At 40.6% G+C, this 23,071-nt stretch overlaps 1 protein-coding gene across 1 annotated transcript; it reads right to left on the reverse strand.

Annotated features, from left to right (window-relative positions):
* Positions 646-22,447, reverse strand: LOC109840495 (vacuolar amino acid transporter 1-like). The gene is made up of 12 exons (XM_020409166.1): positions 22,042-22,447; positions 19,486-19,775; positions 18,925-19,139; positions 18,517-18,540; positions 18,236-18,416; positions 17,928-18,147; positions 17,684-17,819; positions 17,585-17,604; positions 17,146-17,291; positions 16,216-16,259; positions 1,072-1,134; positions 646-910 (listed from the first exon to the last, which is right to left on the reverse strand). The coding sequence occupies exons 1-12, from the start codon at positions 22,191-22,193 to the stop codon at positions 818-820; spliced, it is 1,584 nt and encodes a 527-aa protein (XP_020264755.1). The 5' UTR covers positions 22,194-22,447; the 3' UTR covers positions 646-817.

Below are 23,071 nucleotides of genomic sequence, written 5' to 3' on the forward strand. Positions count from 1 at the left end.
AGAGGCAAAGACCTGAGGATAACGAATTGTAACGAGGCTTTGAATTTATGGCAAGCCTCAGCAATTAGGTCGACGAATCCACTGAGATTCACATGAGGGTGAACAAGTGCCAAACCGAGAAGAATCATGTGGCTTAAAAATATCTCAAAAGCCCATGGGCCCGGCTACGAGCCAAAGAAAGTGGAGAGTTCAAAAGGTATATGCAGCATGAAGAAACGGGCGATTCCACAAGAGTTGCATGCACACTGTATTTCCATTACATATTTGCTGGATTCTCAAGTTGGGAAGTAATGACACATAATGATGAGTCATTTAGAAATGATACCTTAATTTTGTCCTTCCTTTAGCAAACCTAGTAGTTTTAACAACTTTTGATCCTTTGCCTGTGTCATTCTCCACTAAGTTCCACTTGTAAACCATTATTATTAAACCAGTTTACTCGCTTTGGGGACATTATGCATACCCTTAAAAGCCATGCACCTAAATGATTCTTCGAGGGTCATTTTTAAATCGTTAGATCTATGATCAAGATTAAAATGGCATTGCAATAGTAGGATGAACCTCAGATCTACGTAGTTTTTATGAGGCCCATGGATCTGGGTCACTTTTTCTGGATGCATTTATATCATTAGGCTCTCTCAGCCATCAGCAAAAATGAGGGCAAAAAATTTGCCTTCACCACGACTTTATATTATTAAAAAGATGGTATAGCTGATAGAACACATAAAACCTAGGAAAATAGGAAACAATTTACACCGAAGGTAGAGTAACACAGTTATGCAAATATTACTCAAAACTCTATAGCTTAGCTTGCACCTCAATAGTTGCTCGCAATCTTTGAAATCGAAGAGTAAGTTCCCAGCACAGCACTAATGATGCCTAAACCAAAAATGCCGCAGCATAAAATGACCTGACATCAAAAAAATCAAAGAAGCAGATTAATAGAACCATATATCATACTCAAGTTTCAACATTCAAATATTAAAGCATGCGTAAGTTGATTTATTTCTTTTGCACTTGTCATGGGATCTGTGAGTGCGAGGGTTAACTTAACAGGGTAAGTCATGATACCTGCAAGGTCGTAGCTTTTTTCCTTGCTATCTTTAAGAAGCAGAGAGCTGGCATAATGACTGCCTGAATAAAGAAACAATTTTCAATTAATCTCTTATATTTCTTCTGTACAAAAGTTGCTAGGAAGTCGCATAAGGAAAATATCACAATCGACCTAAATTTTAAGGAATCCATGAAAATGTACGACATAATTAAAGTAGGTGCTCACTGCTAAGAAACACCACAATTTTGTTTGGTCACCAGATAGTTACTGAAGGTTGTGATTATTACTAGGATTAAATTATTATTTTGGTATTAATATAACTACTGTAACCATCACGTATCTGACAGAATCAATTATCATACAAGAAAGTGACAATAGGGTATTAATGTACTTTATAGGGTACGAAGAGATTTGCATAGGCATAAGAACTGAAACTATCATAATCACAGTAGTTATTGACTTGTGTATGGGAATAGATTAAGGGCTCACCTAAGCAATCAGGAGAGATGTGAAGAAATGGCGAAAGAAGCTCGAGAGAAGTTCAGGAAATTAGCAGGAATCAGCCAGGCAGACTGGCGGTTGACCGCGAGTCAGCGACGGTCGACCGCGAACATGCACAGGAGAGCAGGAAGCTCTGGAGCTGAAGGCGGTCAACTGTGACGGTCGACTGCGCGGACCATGTAGGCAATTTAACTCTCGGGAATTGGTTCGATCGACCGTTGCGGTCGACTGTGGATTTCCTGTAATCGATTTATTCTCTGTCGGGGGTGTTCGGTCGACCGTCACGGTCGATTGTCGCGGTCGACCGTCACGGTCGACCGTGTAGCGGGTTTGCAGTTGGGTCAGTTATTTGACCCAATTCATTTTGGAGCTGATATATAACTCTAATCCTGATTAGTTAGGTTAACCAAGGACGTTTTTGAGCAGTCTTTAGGAGAGGATTGTTGCATCCAATTGTGCGAAATTTGTGAGAGATCTAGAGCTTTGTTTTAGGGTTTGATCGGTGAGATTTGTAACTCTATTTGTATTCTCTTGATTTCTAATAGTAAGAACTCCCCCCTCCTTGCCCCGTGGACGTAGGCAACTTGTCGAACCACGTCTCTTGATTTCTAATAGTAAGAACTCCCCCCTCCTTGCCCCGTGGACGTAGGCAACTTGTCGAACCACGTTAAACCTGTTGTCTTACTGTGGTATTGTATTTGGCTTATTAGTTGTGATTTATCTCTTGTTCTTGTTCATGTCGTTTCGAGGCTTCCACCGCGCACAACAATTGATATCAATGCTTCAGGCTTGTTTGAAGGATTCGGTGAAGAATTCCTATCTAAAGAGTTAGATCGACAACATGGGAGAAGTAAGAACATCAGGTTTGTCTCTTACGAAGGCGATACAGAATATGAACATCAATAACACGAAGATTGATGTTCCGAAGTTCGACGACAAGATTAATTTCGGATTGTGGAGGTGTTAGGTGATGGACGCTTTGGATGCACAGAATTTGGAGGAGACTCTTGAGTTACAAGAGAAACCCGAAGACATGGAGGATAGGGTTTGGAAGAAGATGAATAATAATGCTTGTGGAGTTATTCGGTGATGCTTGACGCCGGATCTTATTTATGATGTTATGAACGAGACGTCGGCGAAGAGAATGTAAGAAACACTCAATGAGAAGTATCTTACTAAGAGCATTAAGAATCGGCTTCACTTGAAGAAGATGTTTTACCAGTTCAAGATGAAGAGGGGAGTTTCCATCAGGGAGCATGTCAATAATTTTACGAAGCTACTTTCAGATATGACCAATGTGGATATCATGGTTGAGGATGAAGACAAGACGATGTTAATTTTGTGTTCGTTGCCGGAAGATGATTATGATACGTTCGTTCTAACTATAATCAATGAAAAAACTACTGTTAGCTACAATGAGGTGATCTCAGCTTTGGTGAATTATGAGTTCAGGAAGAGTGACGGTGAACCCTCCAAGAAGGCATCGGGAGATGCATTAGCTGTTTGAGGCCGAGATCCAAACCACCGCCAGTTCAACCGCTAAAAGTCAAAGAATAGGAGTGCCTATAAGAGTGTTCGTAGAAACAAACGTCGGTATTGTAAAGAAGGACATTTGAAGATTGACTGCCCAAAATGGAAGGAAAAAACCAGAAAGAACAAGGGGAAAGCTGCAAAGCTTCAGAAGTGAATGTTGTAAAAGCTATTGATGAGCATTTAGATTCAGATTCTTCAGGCTATTCGTGCCATGCACTACCGTCGGTTTGCTATGCTGATTCCACGGAGTGGATGATGGATTCGAGAGCTACATATCACATTTGCCCTAGTAGAGATTGGTTCTCCAGCTTTGAAGAGTTGGAAAGAGAGGATATCGTGCTTATGCGTAATGACCACGTATGCCCTATTAGTGGTATTGGTTTAGTCCGGATTAGGATGCATGATGGAGTGATTACGGAGTTAAAAGAAGTGAGGTTCGTGCCGCAGTTGACGAAGAACATCATTTCTCTTGGGACTTTGGAGGTAGTTGGATATAGAGTGATCTTAGAGTATGCTACAGTGAAGGTCACGAAGGGTTCTATGGTGGTGATGCGAGGTGTCAGGGAAAACAAACTATACTACTTGAAGGGCAAGACAGTTACAGTGGGTCTGACAGCTTCTATCACTACAGAGGAGGACACTATCACTTTATGACACATGAGACTTGGACACACAGGTGATAAGTTCTTATAGTCATTGGTAAAACAGTGGCTATTGAAAGGTACTAAGACCTGCAAGATAGAACTATGTGAGCATTGTGTACTTGGGAAGAAGACTAGAGTAAAGTTTGGCACCGCTATTCACAACACCCGAGATACATTGGATTACATTCACACAGATATTTAGGGTCCTTCCAAGAACACATCTCTTGGTGGGGCCAATTGTTATCACTTTCATTGATGATTATTCCAGGAGGAATTGGGTATACCCTATGAAGCATAAATATCAGGTCCTGGATATTTTTGTGGAGTGAAAAAAAAGTAAAACTACAAACAGGTAGAAAAGTGAAGACTCTACGTTCAGATAATGGTGGAGTACAAGAATGATCAATTTCTGTAGTTTTGTCGGGATCACGGCATTAGAAGACACTTCACAGTTCGAGAGATACCGCAACAAAACGGGGTGACTGAGAGATTGAACCGTACATTACTGGAGAAGGTGCGATGTATGATGACACAGAGTAGATTGCCTAGATCCTTTTGGTCTGAGACGTTGGTTTATGCGAGTCATCTCGTGAATAGGTTACCGTGCACTGCGATAGACGGGAAGATTCCTTTGGAGCGTTGGTTTGGTTCGATAGCTAGTGACTATGAGTCGCTTCGGATATTTGGATGTTTAGCTTATTACCATGTCAGCGATGGTAAATTAAATCCGAGGGCAAGGAAAGTTCTTTGTGGGATTTAGAGATGGAGTTAAAGGCTTCAAGTTATGGGATCCACAAGACAAGAAGATAGTTATTAGCAGAGATGTCACATTCGATGAGACGTACATGATGAGACCTCGAGTCCCTCAACAGGTGGAGGGAGACCAGATAGTTGAGATATTACAGCAGGTGGAGGATGATGTGACTCCACCCACTTCAGATAACATTGTATCTATTAAGACTCCTACAGAGGTGATACTAGGAGGAGATAAAATGATAACCGGGCAGATAGAGGATACAGTGGATGATGAGACTCAGGAACAAGGTCATGTTCAGGGGTCCATTGCAGCAGATAGACCGAGGCGGGTAATTCGTTAGCCAACTAGGTATAATGATGTCATGGTCGCATTTACATTATCAGTGAAGGTCGTTGATGATATGGTTCCATCCACATTCAGGGTGGCAGAACCTACCCCGATTCGATCAGGTGAAGGGAAGCTATGAAGGAGGAGATGTAGTCTCTTCAGAAGAACGACACTTGGACACTTGCATATCTACCTAAGGATAAGAAAGTTATTGGGTACAAGTGGGTATATGCGAAGAATGAGTGATCTTTTATTGGGGACATTCGGTTCAAAGCCAGATTGGTTGTCAAAGGATATACACAGCTTGAGGGCATTGATTACAACGAGGTGCTATTGGGTGCAAGTGGGTATATACGAAGAATGAGGCATCTTCTATTAGGGACATTTGGTTCAAAGCCAGATTGGTTGTTAAGGGATATGCACAGCTTGAGGGCATTGATTACAACGAGGTATTTTCACCCGTTGTGAAACATTCGTCGATTCGGATTTCATTGGCGTTGGTGGCACAGTTGGATTTGAATTTAGTCCAGATGGATGTAAGGACAACATTTCTACACGGAGATTTAGATGAGGAGATCTACATAACACGACCCTTGGGATTCAAAGCTGCAGGAAAAAAAGAATTGGTTTACAAGCTGAAGAAGTCTCTTTATGGTTTGAAGCAATCGTCGAGACAGTGGTATAAGAGATTCGACATATTCATGATTGGTCATGGGTACACGAGGAGCCCATATGACTCATATGTTTACATGCATAAGCTACAGGATGGTGAGCACATATATTTACTTTTATATGTTGACGATGTGCTTATTGCTTCTAAGAATTCTTTGGCTATTCGAAAGTTGAAAGAAGAGCTATCATCCGAGTTCGAGATGAATGATCTTAGAGAAGCAAAAAAAATATTAGGTATGGAGATCGAGAGAGACAGGGTAAAGGGGAGATTGAAGCTTACACAGAAGAGCTATTTGCAGAAGATATTAAAGAAATTCAGCTTTGATTGCAATGCAAAAGTAGTTAGCACACCATTGGCTCCTCACTTCAAACTTTCAGCGTTGATATTGCCTGTTTCAGTTGAGGACAGAGATTATATGTCGAAAATCTCATATGCCAGTGCAGTAGGTAGCTTGATGTATGCGATGGTGTGTACGAGGTTAGATTTATCACAGGCCGTGAGCATGGTATCGAGATACATGCACGATCCCAGGAAGGGTTATTAGGAGGCCGTGAAGTGGATTCTATGGTATGTTAGAAGAACCGTGGATGTTGGTTTGGTATTCCAGAAGGATGAGAAGAATGATCAGGATTGTATTGGTTACGTGAATTCAGATTATGTTGGAGATCTTGACAAGCGTCGGTCTACTTCAAGTTATGTGTTTACATTAGCAGGTGCATCGGTATGTTGGCGACATACACTTCAGTCCACAGTAGGTCTCTCTACTACAGAGGCGGAGTATATGACGGTGACTAAGGCTGTTAAGGAGGTTTTATGGTTGCATGAATTATTGGATGACTTGGGGATCGCACAAGAGACCATTCGAGTATTTTGTGATAGCATGTCGGCTACTATTTGGCGAAGAACCAGGTTTATCATGCGCGCACGAAGCACATCGATGTCAGATTCCACTTTGTTCGTGACGTTTTGGATGAAGAAGACATCATAATGGAGAAGGTCCACACGAACGACAACCTTATAGATATGTGTTGACCAAAGTTGTTTCAGGAGTAAAATTTAGTTATTGTTTGAAGCTTTTGAATATTCTTCAGTGTTGAGGCCTTTGGAGGCCATTTGGGTGAACTACATTCGGCTTGATTCCTTTGGTAAGAAGATACGTAGGCAGTCTTTTCGATGCAGCCGATTTTGATTTAGATAGGGGGAGATCGTTTCAGCTCTAGTTTGCGTTCCCGACTTGTTGTGGATTGAGTCCGTTGTCGTGAGGTGTTTCCACGACGTCCTGGACGCAACAAGTGGGACATTTGGATAATTTGGTGTCGGCTCAGTTTTGATAGAAACGTTCGCGGAGGTAGAGAATTGAAGAAATGGCGAAAGAAGCTCGAGAGAAGTTCAGGAAATTAGCAGGAATCAGCTAGGCAGACTGGCGGTCGACCGCGAGTCAGCGACGATCGACCGTGAACATGCACAGTAGAGCAGGAGGCTCGGGAGCTGAAGGCGGTCGAACGTGACGGTCGACCACGCGGACCCTTTAAGCGATTTAACTCTCGGGAATTGGTTCGGTCGACCGTCGCGGTCAACTGTGGGTTTCCTGTAATCAATTTATTCTTTGTCAGGGGTGTTCGGTCGACTGTCGCGGTCGACGGCGATACCTGCACGGCAGTTGGGTCAGTTATTTGACCCGATTCGTTTTGGAACTGATATATAATTCTAATCCTGATTAGTTAGGGTTAAGCAAGGAAGTTTTTAGTAGTCTTTGGGAGAAGATTGTTGCATCTAATTGTGAAAGATTTGTGAGAGATCTAGAGTTTTGTTTTAGGCTTTGATCAGTGAGATTTGTAACTCTATTTGTATTCTCTTAATTTTTAATAGTAAGAACTCCCCCCTCCTTACCCCGTGGACGTAGACAACTTGCCGAACCACGTTAAACTCATTGTCTTGCTGTGGTATTGTGTTTGGCTTATTAGTTGTGATTAATCTCTTGTTCATGTTCGTGTCGCTTCGAGGCTTCCGCCGCGCACAACAAGATGACCTAGAATTTTCAGTGTAAATTCAGAGTGACCGTACTGATGCTAATACATCACTCTGAATTTACACAACCACCTTTTCAGTGTGATCAATTAGACATGAGCCATCCAAAATAATAAATCAAATGGCTTCAACAGGTCCTAAACCATGTAATAAGTGTCAACAAAATAAATGTCCCAAAAATGATAAATTTGTAGGCGTCAAAAATTACCTACGGATTCCCACACGTGACTCGAGACAGAGAGAAGATGATGAACGTCACTATCCGAGTCACAGAAGCTTAATTGATGTCGATAAACGTATAAAGTCGATGAACCGTGTGAAGCAACGGAACTACAGAATAACGAAGATACGAACTGATCGGGAGCTCCGCTTACGAAAGACGAAGCGCCCCTCGTGTCCCATCTACTCATGTGATTCAACCATGGGAGCTTGTAGAATCCCCTCGTCAACTTTCATACGCACTTTGAATAGCACAATTCAAGTTCGGACGACGAAAATACAGCGGAAACAAAAAAGACATGCAAAACAGTGCCCCAGACCTTAGCGGAGACACCTGAGGTGTCTCGGCCTTGGCCGAGACACTGTAGGTGTCCGCAGGCCCCAAAAAGCCGTTTTACACAGTTTTGAGCCTTTTTTGACTGTTAACCACCTGGATTTGTTCCAACTGATCTAATGTTATCCTAAAACATGATAAAATGGTTATAACTGAAGATAAGAGGGAATCAATCGTTCTTATCCGAAAACAGAGCTCCTGAAGCCTGTAAATACAGCCTTAGGGCCTTCATTTACACAGATCTAGAATTCTCGAGCCTAGGCGAAGCCCTGCTGAATCAGAGACTGAGGAGCACGAATTTCAGAGAGGAGAAGGAGATCGGATCGAGTTCTTTGACATAAGGAAGAGGATTTCGTCAGATCCATAGCTCGGTTCCTTCCCTTGAGATCGTACCTAACTGCGATCTTGAGAAGAGTGGTTATCTCGCTGTTATCGAGATAATTGCTTCGGTTTCTTGATTCCTTCGCGAATCAACGTAACTCCAGATTGATCTGATCGCTTGGTAGTCCACGGATATTAACGTCCCCGGCACAGGCAAAGATCACACGTAAACAGCGGATGATAAACATCCGTTGTGTTTGTTTTGACGAGAGTTGTAATTTTTCGTTTTCATTGTGTAAGTCTTATAAAAAGATTATCTTTTTGTTTTCATTATAACGACTAAAGTTGTAATGAATACCTCAATGAAGAAACCAATTTTTGACCAAAACAAGCTGGCGACCACAGTGGGAGCCAACAACCTCGCTGTCGAGACTGTCGTGCCGCAACCATCGATCAAGATCCACAGAAAGATCCCTGTGGATGAAGAGGTCGAATACGAGTTCGACCAGCAGAAATTTGAGGAGTACGTCTCCTCCTCCTCCTCCTCCGGATCGTCTTCTCCTTGCAAGCGCAGGAAGACCGCTTCCCTCAAGAAGGTTCGTTGGTCTTCAGATCTGAAGATTCGGGGTGACGATCTTCACCCAATTGCTGCTGAAGGCTTCTCCCCGACGCTTAAGAAGGTCGGATCCGACGTTCGTGGCAACTCCTCAAAGGTCAAGGAGTTGCCCGTCGAAGACGCACTGTTGTTGACGGAAAGGGCTCGTCAAAGGCGCTGTCAACATCTTGCCCGCCAATTCGCTAAGGCTTTGGATCAGGTGGACGGACTCTGTTACCAAGCTGATCTGAAGTTCAGAAAGCGCCAAGTGGCTAAGCCGTCGTAACAGCAAGCTTCGGGAACTTCCTCCCAACCACCTACTAACGAATGAGTTCGTGTCAAACGAAACCTTTTTACTCTTGAGAAGCGCATTCAGAAGCGTCGCGCACTTCTTGCGCATGCCCGAATTCTTGTGCGAAAAGCACAAGAAATGTAAAAGGAAGAGGCGGTTAAGAGATCGCCGAGATCCAAATAAGTTTGGATGCCAAAGGCAAAATCAGCGCCTAAGACAAAAACAGGCGACGTTACTCCCCAGCCTTCGTCAACTTCGGATCCCGCTCCTCCTGCCACCACACCTTCGGTGAAACCCTACGATGACGTGGATCTCCCCAAATTTAGAATTCCTCTGAAGGATCACATTGGTCCTTTACCCAAAGATCAAGGCAAAGCGCCTGTTAAGGAACACTTAGGACCGCTGAAGGAACCCCAAGCAACCATCCAGACTGAAGGTCGTACGCGACCTCCTAACAAGCTGATTCCCGTGACCACCCGTTTGGGGGTGCGTGCACAAAACCAGGAGCCCGCTAAGATTTCACCCTCACACGGGTGTGATTCCAAACATGTGACTCCTACTAACGCTAATAAAGCATTACCTATTCAGAAGAAGACGCGTCAAACAGACGATAGCGTTACACCTGAAGAATCATGTAAACAGCCGATAAGTTGCTCCGGTCATAATGCCGATAAGTTTTACTATCAGGCTGGGTGTAAGTCTCGAAAGAGGAATACCCCAGAAACGCACTCTCACTATCCATGTGAGAGATTTATCCGGAAAGTATTATTAAAATGTAGCTATCCCAAGACCGCTCCACAGAGGGTCTCCGTATTCCAAAAGCTTTCCCCTGAAACGTTGAAACCATGGTTGACAGGGAGTAAGTCAAGGCGTTTCCGTAAAAAAAAAAAGTCAACCGGTCAAGATAACGAATTCCCTGAAGTCACTATCAACATGGTTGACAGAAGAAAGTCTGTGATTGCTTCAAACGACTCTAATCCTGATTTTTCTCCGGGAAGAAAAGTCAATTTAGGAATAGCCTAATGGATGTCTTGGCTCCAGCTAGAAGCCATCAAACATAGGGTTGACCCAATGATGCACGAAGGACTGTCTTCAGAGGACGAACTTTCAGATACTTGCTCCGCAATCGCCTCCGACGACACAATGTCTAGCGTGGGACAAGCTCAGGAAGTGTTCATGATTAACACCGAGCAAATGACCAAAATCATCGAGGATGCTTTGGCTAAGCAAAAAGAGAACTTCAAGTTCGAATTAGAAATGACCATGATGCGGATGAAGGAAGAACATGACCAACAGATTCAGGCTCTGTCCAATCAACTTGGTGAATCCAGCCGTCGCAATATTGCTAACCAAGCACGTAGCGATTCAGATGTGGATGAACATCTCAATGCTGATAACTCTCCCGTTGACCAGAACGTTGAGGGTGGCCCCATTGAAGATAACGACGCTGGGGGTGATCCCACCGAAGAAGACAATACCGGGGGTGGCTGCGTTGTTCCTCTCAGAAATCGTCCAAAGCATGATACAGATGAGGACGAAAAGATGAAAGACCTCGAGAGCACAATCAACGCTCTGATGTCTGCTCGAGAGGTGAAGAAGACCGATATTCTGTGTCGTTACCCGAGAGAGTGAGAGTCGATCTCGTACCCGACGAAATTTAATCTGATCAACTTCACGTCGTTCGACAAGAATGGCTCGCCCACTCAGTATCTGATTTACTTCAAGTCCTACTTGGGAGTAACCTCTGGCAACGAGTCTTTGATGGTCCGGTATTCGTTAGCACCCTTCGCGGGCCTGCCTTCGATTGATACCGTCGTCTTAAGCCTGGAAGCATCAACGGCTGGGACGAAATGGAAAGCTCATTCCTCGGCAATTTCTTTGATGACGACGCCGAGGTATCCATCAGGGCACTTTATGAGGAGAAACAGGAAGACGAAGAGACGATTAACGACTTCATCAAGCGCTTTCGAAATAAGGCGATGAATTGTCGAGATCCAATGATATTTTGGAAGTTATGGGAGTATCACCGTCCAACACCTGGAAAGAGTTAAAGGTGCGCGGAGAGCAGGCCGAACGTTTCCTCAGAAGGAAGAAAGCCGAAAAAAGCCAACCGACGGCTAACCATCCGAACTCAAGCTTCGTCTCCCGTGATAAAGGGAAGGCACCTGCAACAGTTGTTGACGTTAATCAGACGTCGCAACAACAACCCCGAAGACAGCAAAAGGCTTCGGATCCGAGACTCCAAAAAGAGTACTCCTTTAAAGACGAAGACGTTCCAGCCATTTTCGAATCCCTCCTTAAGAACAACAAGATCAAGCTACCACCTATCGCAAATCAAGAGGAAACAGACAATACTACGGATCCAAAGTACTGTGCGTACCACAGAAGGATCCTTCATCCTACCAATGCTTCCTTTGCCCTCAAAAATAACATTCAAACCTTGGTTGAAGCTGGCGTCATAACGCTAGATTAGGCCGAATGAACACTCCGAAGAGTATACGAGTATAAATTGCTTCTCCATACCGTCCAACAGGTGCATGAGGTTAAACTGCTCCCTGCATATTCCAACAGGTATACGAATCAAAACTGTTTCCTAATTTTAACGGGAAGTTCCTGGAAGAATATCATATGTGATATTCTTAAGGATAACCTGATCATCCAGCTGAATACAATGTATTCCTCATTAGATCCAGTTTTGTAAAAAAAGCTGGGGGTGGATAACCCATATAACGGGAAGTTCCTGGAGAATGTCATGTCTTGTATTCTTAAGGATAGCCCGGTTACTATAAATGGGGATAAATGAGAAACTCCCACTCGGACTGTGAATGTTTCCAAGGGTGAAACGCATCCCACTTCTAGGATCACTTTCACCAACTCCTTCTGTAATCTTCCAAGCACCATTTTGTTGAGACGAGATTTGATCACTTCTTTGGATCAATCTTCCTTCACGAAACTCCCACGGTACAATTGTGGAGTGTTTGACAATTCATAGTGCTCCACCACAAAATTCCTGACTGATCAAATCAATTGACAGTGAGACCACTAAAGCTCTTTCTGGTCTAAGCCACTCAAACTTCCGATGTGTTTGTGCACTCAACATTCCCATTGTTAGAGTCCGAACATAGTACTTGGAATTTTAATATCCTGATTGTTGACGATTGTCAAACCCCTCCGTGTTAAGTATTTATCACTTAACACCAGGAACCTCATTTGAGTGATTTGTACGAATCAACACTCTCACTGTAATTTGTACACACACTCTCACTGTCCACTCGGTCAAACTTTCCTACAGTTAGGACCACGACCAAAGTCCTCTCGCGATTTTTTTCATAAACGAGAGGTCCACTTTCAAATCGAGCGATCAAACTTATAAAAGTTAGGATTATCTCAAACCCCCACTCGGTCAAACCTGTAAACAGTTAGGGCCAAAATCAGAATTCTCTTTCGATAAACGAAAGGCTTTCACTCTTTCTTTCCCCTTCGGTCAAACCTATAAAAGTTAGGACTGAAATCGAAATTTTATTTTCAGATCAGGTAACCAATCCTATAAAAGTTATAGATTATCTGAATCTATTCGATTCTCAGAGTGGAGATCTCACTCTTAGTTTCACCTACCCGGATTCTCGGTGTGGAGATCCCACTTTGACTTTCCTTTATCACTGAAAATAGAATATAAAATTCTTCCTTTCTAATAACGGGTTTGTGTTTGCCCTAAGAGAAGACATCATCTTTTTAACACCATAATCCGTACCTCACACGTACGAGGAATTTTATCCTGAATTCTAAGTAGGGATAAATCAGCGCCTAACACGCGTTGTCGGTTTAGTCTTTCACCGATTGAAAAAAACACCAGAATCCAAATCTGAGGAATTTTATCTCGAAGTCTAAATAGGGATAAGTTAACGCCTAACACACGTTGTCGATTAGTCCTTGACCATAAAAAGGACAAAAGCTCACATATTCGACATTATGACAGGTTGTTATTAATAACACCATAATCCGTGCCTTACACGCGCGGGGACTTTTATCCCGAATCCTAAGTAGGGATAAGTCAGCGCCTAACACGCGTTGCCGGTTTAGTCTTTCACCGATTGAAGAAGACATCAGAATCTAAGTCTGGAGACTTTTATCCCGAAACATAAGTAGGGATAAGTCAGCGCTTAACACTCGTTGTCGGGTAGTCTATTCCCGTGAGAAAGACGAAGTCTACGTATTCAATATCGTAGTACTAAGAAAGTTAACTCTCTTAGCATAACGTCACATGCAGAACGGACTTAAACAATCCGCATGCAAGTCCGATTCAAACGGTAATCGGTAAAAGCAAGCCAAATCCGTTAAAGGCTGAGGATTTGTCAAAAATCCTAAGTCTACGTCTAATACACGTTGCCGTTTAGTCTTTTCACGGGAGAAAGACGAAGTCTACGTATTCGACATCGTAGCACTAAAAGAGTTAACTCTTTTAGCACAACATTACGTACGGAACAGATTTGAACAATCTACATGCTAGCTCGACTCAAACGGTAGTCGGTAAAGGCTAATCAAACCCATTGATAGCTAAAAATTTACCAAAAATTCTATAAATATGATAATCATTGATGCACCAGCTCCATTAATTGGTCTCGTGACTCAAAGATCTGACAACTTCAGGATAAGATCCATTCATGCAGATAAATCAGCTTTAACAGTTGGTCCATCAGCCCCAACATTTGGGACCGCCACGCTCCAACGCCTTAAGAGCATAAACTGTGTAGACACCGGTCAACGCGTAACCCTAGGTCGATGTCAATCAACGCGTTGCGATGAAAGTCAACGCCGATCGATGTGAAACCCTAAGGTCAACACCGGTCAACGCGAAGCCCTAGGTCGAAGCCAGTCAATGTGTTGCGATGAAAGTCAACGCCGATCGATGTGAAACCCTAAGGTCAACGCCGGTCAACGCGTAGCCCTAGGTTAACGCCGGTCAACGCGTAGTTATGATTCAACGCCGGTCAACGTGTTGCGACAAAAATAATTCAAAGTCAACTCAATGACACGAGCCAAAACCAACTCACCAATTTCAATTCGAGACTTCGACGACGGCCAGACGATAAACACAGCGCCGGAGAAATTTCAGCTATTCGTCAAAATATTGAATAGACCGAAAACCGAAGAAGTCAAGAATCAAAGCTAACTACATGTCCTTTCTCACCGACTGAAGGTTGAACCGATCACATCCAAAGTATTTCAGACCCCTCTATAAAAGAAACGAGACTGAAACACTTTGGAGGGTGTATCTGTAGGCGTTAAAAATTACCTACGGATTTCCGCACGCGGCTCGAGATAGAGAGAAGATGATAAACGTCACTATCCGGATCACAGAAGCTTAATTGATGTCGATAAACGCATGAAGTAAGTCGATGAACCGTGTGAAGCAACGAAACTACAGAATAACGAAGATACGAACTGATTGGGAGCTACGCTCTGCTTACGAAAGACAAAACGCCCCTTGTGTCCCATCTACTCCACATGTGATTCAACCATGGAAGCTTGTAGATCTTCTCGTTGGCTTTCATACGCACTTTGAATAGCACAATTTCGAGTTCGGACGACGGAGATATAGCGAAAACAAACGAGACGCGCAAAACAGTACCCCGGACCTTAACGGAGACACCGCACGTGTCTTGACTGAGGCCGAGACATTGGGTGTCCGCAGGCCCCAAAAATCCGTTTTACGCAGTTTTGAGCCGTTTTTCGACCATTAACCACCTGGATTTGTTCCAACTGATCTAATGTTATCCTAAAACGTGATAAAGTGGTTATAACTGAAGATAAGAGAGAATAAATCATTCTTATCCGAAAACAGAGCTCCTGAAGCCTATAAATACAGCCCTAGGACCTTCATTTACACAAATGTAAAATTCTCGAGCCTTGGCGAAGCCCTGCTGAATCAGAGACAGAGGAGCATGAATTTCAGAGAGGAGAAGGAGATCGGATCAAGTTCTTCGACATAAGGAAGAGGAGTTCGTCAGATTATAGCTCGGTTCCTTCCCTTGAGATTGTACCTAGCTGCGATCTCGAGAAGAGTGGTTATCTCGCTGTTGCCGAGATAATTGCTTCGGTTTCTTGATTCCTTCGCGAATTAACGAAACTCCGGATTGATCTGATCGCTCAGTAGTCCACGGATATTAACGTCCCCGACACAAGCAAAGATCACACGCAAACAGCGAGTGATAAACATCCGTTGTGTTTGTTTTGACGAGTATTGTAATTTTTCGTTTTTATTGTGTAAGAGTCTTATAAAAAGATTATCTTTTTGTTTTCATTGTAACGACTGAAGTCGTAATGAATACCTCAATGAAGAAACCAATTTTCAACCAAAACAAAATTAAGTTGGACTACACATGAAACAAAAACCAGTTGAACTCCAATTGAACACTAAATGCATCAGGTTCATCAGATCTGATTCTAATTGGTCAAAGCCAACGGGTCATCTGGATCAACCATGATTACAAGGGCAAGTCTGATTAGAAAATATTTGTCCAGCACAGTTTATGCAGGACACCTATTTTAGAATACTCATTTTGTAGATGAACTTAAGGATGGCTTCTTTTGACTTCGGGCACAACTTACTAATCACGCAACATAATTTAGGGTCTTACGTGCATTAGCTCCCAACTTAAATACAAATAAGAGAAATCAAAGAAAGAAACTACAGAATTGACCTCTAACACAAAGTGTTTTTTTTACTTATACTACTGAATTACAGCATCAGATCAGAGAGAGAAACTCTCTCACACACACGTGAACGTGCGAAGAAACTCTCTCTCATGCGCGCACACGCGCACACATATTTGATGAGACCGAAATTTCTCAAAGTTAATATAGAGTATTTCCATAAAAACTATTAGCTATGGAATTGCTAGATTGTTAGCTGTGTAAAAATAGATCAAGAATTTACCACAAGGATACTAAGGAGAGAACCAATCAAGGACATCAATAGACCTGCATCAGAAAAACAACAGATACCAAATGTTAGCTGGTTATGGAAAAATTTACTAGCAACCTGCTGAATAGATGAATAACTAGATGAAGTTTTCAGGTGCTAATGCACACACTGGTCAGAAATTTTCCCAGGGGAAGAGAGATAAAAAGGTCATGCAACAAAAAGAAACAGCTAAGAGAAGGAAGCCCCAACGTGTTATTTATGTGCATGTGCTAGTCCATATAGTTCGTCTTATGTGTTGCTTGATGACGGCAGACTGAAATTTTCCACAAAGAAAAAGACGACAGCCATCTAAGCTTCCTAGTTAATTGAACTATGCACGAGAAGGGATAGCTATAGGACTCATTAATTGGTTAGAAGGAAGTCATACTTATGGCCGTGCAATTTAGTTTGTATCATAACAAGTCCTTCAAAATTCCATAGACTCTAGAAGTGAAAGTAATACTTGATTGAGAAATGATACAGCCTATGGTCAAAATGAGAAATACAATTTCCACCTCGCCCTAATGCTGGTATTTGAGACTGTATAAATGAATAATACTGCATATATGTTATTGTGCATCATATATAGTATATTGCTTAACATGACCCCTTTATTGTACTTCACATAGTATACATATATATTCATATACATACATATGCGTTCAGTGTGATATCCACATCACCATTTTTTCCTATACAACTGTGAGTAGGAGATCACCAGAACTTTTGCATAGTATAAAATTTGGCTTATACTTCAAGAGAATAGGTAAAATTCGACCAACACGTACAATGTGCATATGCCTAACAGAAGCTACACTTAGTATAGGGCATGGAACATGCGCATTTGTTATATTTTGCTCATGGTTACCAGAAAATAATTGACATTACAAGAAGAATACATACCAAAAAATGGCACAAGAAAAGCAACGCATACAGTTGAAATGACAAGAGCAGTTCTTAACATGATAGACAACCAGAGAGTATTAGATGTCCCCATAGGCAGCAGCTCCTCTAAACTCCGGGCTATGGGATTTAATAGTAATGCATATCTATTTTCAGTTTAGGATACAAAAGCTGAAGAGACAATATATGAAAGTGACACAAGTAAGCAAAAACGAGAAGTTCAAGAAAGAGACAGAAGAGAAAAGATAGGAGAATTTGTGGTCACGTTATTTTTCTCCTTCTTTTTCCGGGTGTCTTTTTTTTCTTCTTCTTCTTTTTAATTTTTTTTAATTTTTTTTGGGTGTGGTGGTTCACATTATGAGTTTAAAAAAAAGAAAGGAAAGAAAGAACTTAGATGGTCAAAAGCTTAATGCTTCGGGTCTTCAATGCCAAAGGATACTTGGTGAAAGGATTAATTACCTGACAACAAGGGTAGAAAACATTCAGTAGAATAGAAAGTCCTCATAAAGGAAAATAACTGTAACGATTAGATACTTACCGTGGTCCATAAAGCAAGTTTTGAGGGGAAGGTATGCTTTGGCAAATTCAGTGTTATTTGATTCAATATACTTTCACCAAACATGCGATAACCAATAATTGCAAAACCTCCATATATTGCAGTACACAACGCAAAGCTGTTTCCAAACAGAAAAATTACAACTTTCAGAGCACAGTTGCAAATAAGGAATCCAAATTAAGTAGATTACTTGCTAGCATATTCCGCGACTGCTAGGTTAGCATACCATATAATCAATGCTTTGTTAAATTTTGTTCGATCAGCCATTGATTGGTAGATATTAGGAAACACCGAATGCCCAGAGTAACAAAAACCCCATACCCCTATGGTAAAGGGAATACCATTCCACTTCACTACTGTCCCAGTCTGATTGAAACCTATTCCATTTGTCATACCAACAAGAGTAACAGATAGGAAAACTAAGAAAGTAGCAAGCACACCACCAGCTGCAGGAAAGAAAAAAGCCAAATCAGGCCATCTATCGCACAATTTAATAAAAGTGCAGCATATGTCAAATAATATGATTAATAAAACCTGAAAGATACGAAATGACTCTCAAATCTCGTAACCAGACAGTTGGCAAGACAATCAAAACAGTTAAGATCCCGAAGAAGTGCAAAGAATCAATATGGGTTCCAGCCAAATCAATACCAGCTCCAGGAAACAACTTTGTAAGATTGTCCCCTTCCAATATGATAAACTCCACGCAATATGACTGTAATCAATAATGCATTATGTGAACTAACAAAAGGCTCATAGATCAGCCAACAAATAGATAAGTTTATCCCTTGGGTCAGAGTATGAGCACTACTTACATATAATTCTGTGTACAATACAACCTGGATCATGAAGGAAATTATATTAGACCTTGCTTGAAAGAATGTCTAAAATTATACTAGACTGGTACAAGATTCATTGTGGGAAATAGATCAAGTGCTTAAGCTCATTTCACCAGACTTTTTATGTGATCGGATAAATAAGTCAATTTAAGATGTTGTTTATGACTGTCAACACTTTAAATAAGTCCTCAAGTTTAAGTATCTATGGTCCACGTGAACTTAAAATCAGTAAAAGCACATAGTTTATTATGTGTATTACTATTATACCCGCTAGTTTGCGATGAGTGCCAGCCAACATGAGTTATTGTTGTGTAATTCTCTGTAATAAATCATAATTCATTGTAATTAATTACTGTCCAGTATGCTTAAGCAACAAGAACTCACAGATATGAAAATGCGGCCAAATCTTCCAAATGCAGCTTCTCCGATATCAGGGTAGCTCAAAATACCTTCTTTGCTCTCAAAACAGTATCTCATAAGCACGCCTGTATAACAACAAGTAGCTGCAAAAAGAACCAAGAGTACCAAACTTGACCAGCCAGCCTCTTTAACAGTGAAAGGTGTTGAAAGAAGACCAACCCCTGCCAATACATTGATCCCTGTTTCACAGAAGAAGAAAAGAGAGACAGAAAACAACTTAACTGTTGTCAACTAAAAGATTCATGAGATGCTTCACCATCTATACAAGCACTTTATAGTTTTCACTTCATGGATAACCCAGAGGCTAGCAAACATGAGCAGAATTTGGCCAACCGCAAAAGGCTTCTCTGCTTCATGTCAGAGACAACAGAATTTATAATATGAACCACCAATAAACTTGAGTTACTAATCAGCTATCTTGTCTCTTTGTTATGGTCCTGCACTTATGTGACAGGGCAAATTGATCGTGCTCGTATAGATTGTTATTGCAGTTACAATTGCTATTTCACGGGAAGGTGGCCTTACCATTGAAAACAGTCTGAGTGACACTACAACCATGAGGGATATACGCTTCTCCCGTATATTGTGAATGTAAAGATATTGACCCACTTGCTAGTGAAGTTTGAGGCTTCCGCAAGTTTCTACCAGATTCTTGCTTCTCAAATATGCTATCGAAAAGAAGAGGCGATTTCAGGTTTAGATCTTGCCCACTTTCCATGCAGACATCAAGACCAGATCTTGATCGAAGACTTGGTGTACGTCCAAGGAACCCAAAACTTGGTGATGCAGCAATAGTGTATGAATCAGTGGTTTCCCTATAGAAAAAAGAAAGAAAAGAAGATGCATTACGTGGGGACTCTAGAAGCCATAATCAAGACAAGCTTATCGAGTGTCTATACAATGTAATCAACAATATTTCATGCAAAAATCCTGAGAAATCTGATATACATGAAAATATTCATATAGCTGATGAGAACATAAAGGAATCGGGCAGAAACGTAGATTAGTTCAAACATGACTGACAATGTTATTACACATTAAAACAACAAGATAGCTAAATCACTAACTTCTAGCCATCGTGTGCAATTCAGGTTCCATGTGCATAACAGTCAGGTACACAGATAACTTCATAAAGTAGATTAGAATACATAAAATTTTCCATATATGAAAGAAAAAAGTTTTACAGCTCGAAAAACATTATTATACCAGAGCTAGAACAGACAAATCCACAAGTGATCAAGTATCACCCAACAAGTTTTAAAGCCTACAATTACATCGGTCTGTCATGGATCCTCCATTACCTTTCTGATTATGTTAAGAGGTGATATGAGAGCTTAAGATTTTGTAGCAACTTCTACATAAAATATATTTATGATTGAGAAGTTTATGGCACTGCTAAGAGAATATCATAAATCTGCAGAAATAGATCAACTTCTTCAATAACTCCCACCATAAGCATGTTTCATATCCAATCATGATGCAAAATGATCAAAAAAAGGTTTTTTCAATATTAGTTCCCTGTTCCTTTAATCTTTAATATTTCGAAATTAGCCCCTTCAATCATTAATGAACTTGCTCTTAGATCCGCCAGTTCCTATAAGTCGTTTTAAATTAATCCATCCAATCAAGATAAAACAATCGGAAGACACAATAGCAATTTAATGATTTGAGGGGCTACTTTCAATATATTAAAGATTTAAGAGACAAATAAAGTATTACATTTTACATGTAGAACTCACGAGTATCATCTCCAATGGTATTTCATTCCTTTATAAATGAAATAAAGTATCATTGGCTCCAATGGTATAACTATAGCACCCTCTATATTAAGAGGGTGCTATAGTAACCCTCTATATTTGAAGGGTTTAGGCTTATATAGAGGGATCCCTCTAAAATATTATTCATATATTTTAATTCCAATTTTGCCTTCCCATCTCATTTATAAATTTTCATAAATACCAATTGTATCCTTGAATATAATTAAACTAATTATTTAACTTAATATAATTTTAAATTTACTCATCCATTTTAAATAAAAATTATATCATTGAAATTGTCTTGTCGAAACTCGAAACCTTCAAAATGAGACTAATATTTAATACTTTTAATATTAATTTTAAATTTATCATTAGCAAAAATAACGGTGATTTTCAATTTGATAGTTCAACTCATGTTTTAGGAGGAACTGGATATTAGGGTCCGTCAGGGTCTGTCAGGGTATTAGTACGGCACCGGTAGCTATGAAAATGACCTACCGGAATTTTAGATTGTTGTTACCGTATTTTACTTATATAATGTAATTTCTGCATTTCTAAATGTAGTTCTTTTGTGGCGGGTTATATAGATCCCCACGTATTTATTTTATTAACGAATATTTTTATTTTGTTATATTAAAATAAACTAATTTAAAAATGACTCTAAAAATATTCAATATTAATCTCATTTAAAATGTTTCGGCGAGACGGGTCTAAAGGTATAATTTTTGTACAAAAAATGATAAGTTTTAATTATTTTATTTACATCATTAGTTTGTTAATGATAGATTAATTCAAATAAATATAGAAGGCACCTTTGGAGCACAACTTTTACAAACCCTCTATATTTGAGGAATCTTAAAGAATATTCTCTTCAAACCTTCTAAATATAGAGTATACCATTGGAGATGCTCTAACAAACTTCTAAACCATAATTTAGAGTATGGAGTTATGTTACCAGGATCCAGACTATATGCTTTCTTGTTCAAACGCAAATAAAGTTAGCGTTAAAAAAGTAGACCGTTTTATTATACACAATCCTTTCAAAGTTACGCAATTTTCAGGTTCAATTTGTTCAAGAACTCAACCAAAGCTTCACTATCTCTCTTATCCCTATAAAATAATAGCCAAGGAATAAAACAACATCGCTCCCCCAATCAACACAAAGAATCAAATGGACCCCCTCCCCATAATCCATCACCTAATCAAGTAAAAAATCTCCCCTTAGTTTGTACAATTACCGCCTACATCTAGTCAAAGGAGTCAACGATGTAGATTTTACTAAAATTAGCAAAATGCTAGTCCAAAAAAAAAAGGGCGCGCTTACATGTAACTCTGCGGCCATTGCCGAGACTGAAACCGCTGCAGGCTCTCATGATCCGCTGCATCTTCGTCTTCATCGCCGCTAACTCTGCTGTCTTCTTCAACATCGTTATCGCTGCCGTCGCTCAAGTACATCTCTCCATCTCGATCTGCCATTGGGAAGGGGGGAAAACCCTAGATAGTAGTACTGAAATTGGGCGAAATGTACGGGTTTTTTTAGCTTAAAAAGGGAATTTTTATGATTTGGAAGCCGAGAGGTTTCGAGAATGATTGGGAGGGTTAACAGGTGTATGTCTGTTCTTGTCTTATTTGTCGAAGACGGGGGGAAGTCACCGTGTCACGTGATTTGTAGCGGAAGTGCATGCGCATCACATTCTTCGATGGAAAAATCTCTCTTTGGATACAGTGCTTTCCATTTTTGTGGCGCCGGATGATCGAGGATAAGTCTTGATGCCGATGAGAAACTGGGCCAGGGTGATGGCCCGGATTTATTCCAGACCCGCTCGGAGTTTTGGACCAAAGCGAGGACGATCCAACAAAACATTTGTTTGATGGACTAGTTTGGCAACTTTGTTCAGATTAGCAGAGTTTAACTTGCATTAGGGGTTAAAAGTATTACTCGAGTAAAATTAGGCTAACTCTAAACTTGATTTTTTTCAGTTTAAATTTGGGCACTTAAAATAAATTTTATCTAACAGGCTAACTAATTTAGTCCAACTTATTAACCTATATTAAATAATAGGTTAATTAACTTGACTTTCTCATTAATTCTAATCCATAAACCTTTACTAAGCATTCCATGAATATGCTGAAGACAACGGATCTATTTACCATCTTAGGTTGCAATCGCCCTTGAGAATTTCATAGTTACATTCTAAAGTTTCTCAAATTTTAATGTGTCTCCCTATTTATGTTTAAATTTGCACACTAACGACTCACTACTTGCTTATATTACCAAGAATTAGTAGTGTGTTTGAGCATATTTGCATTCAATAAGCCATTATATTTGATTTTAGCCCATACTGACATAAGCA

This window comes from Asparagus officinalis, chromosome 5 (assembly GCF_001876935.1).
Source record: "Asparagus officinalis chromosome 5, Aspof.V1, whole genome shotgun sequence".
NCBI classification, from domain to species: domain Eukaryota; kingdom Viridiplantae; phylum Streptophyta; class Magnoliopsida; order Asparagales; family Asparagaceae; genus Asparagus; species Asparagus officinalis.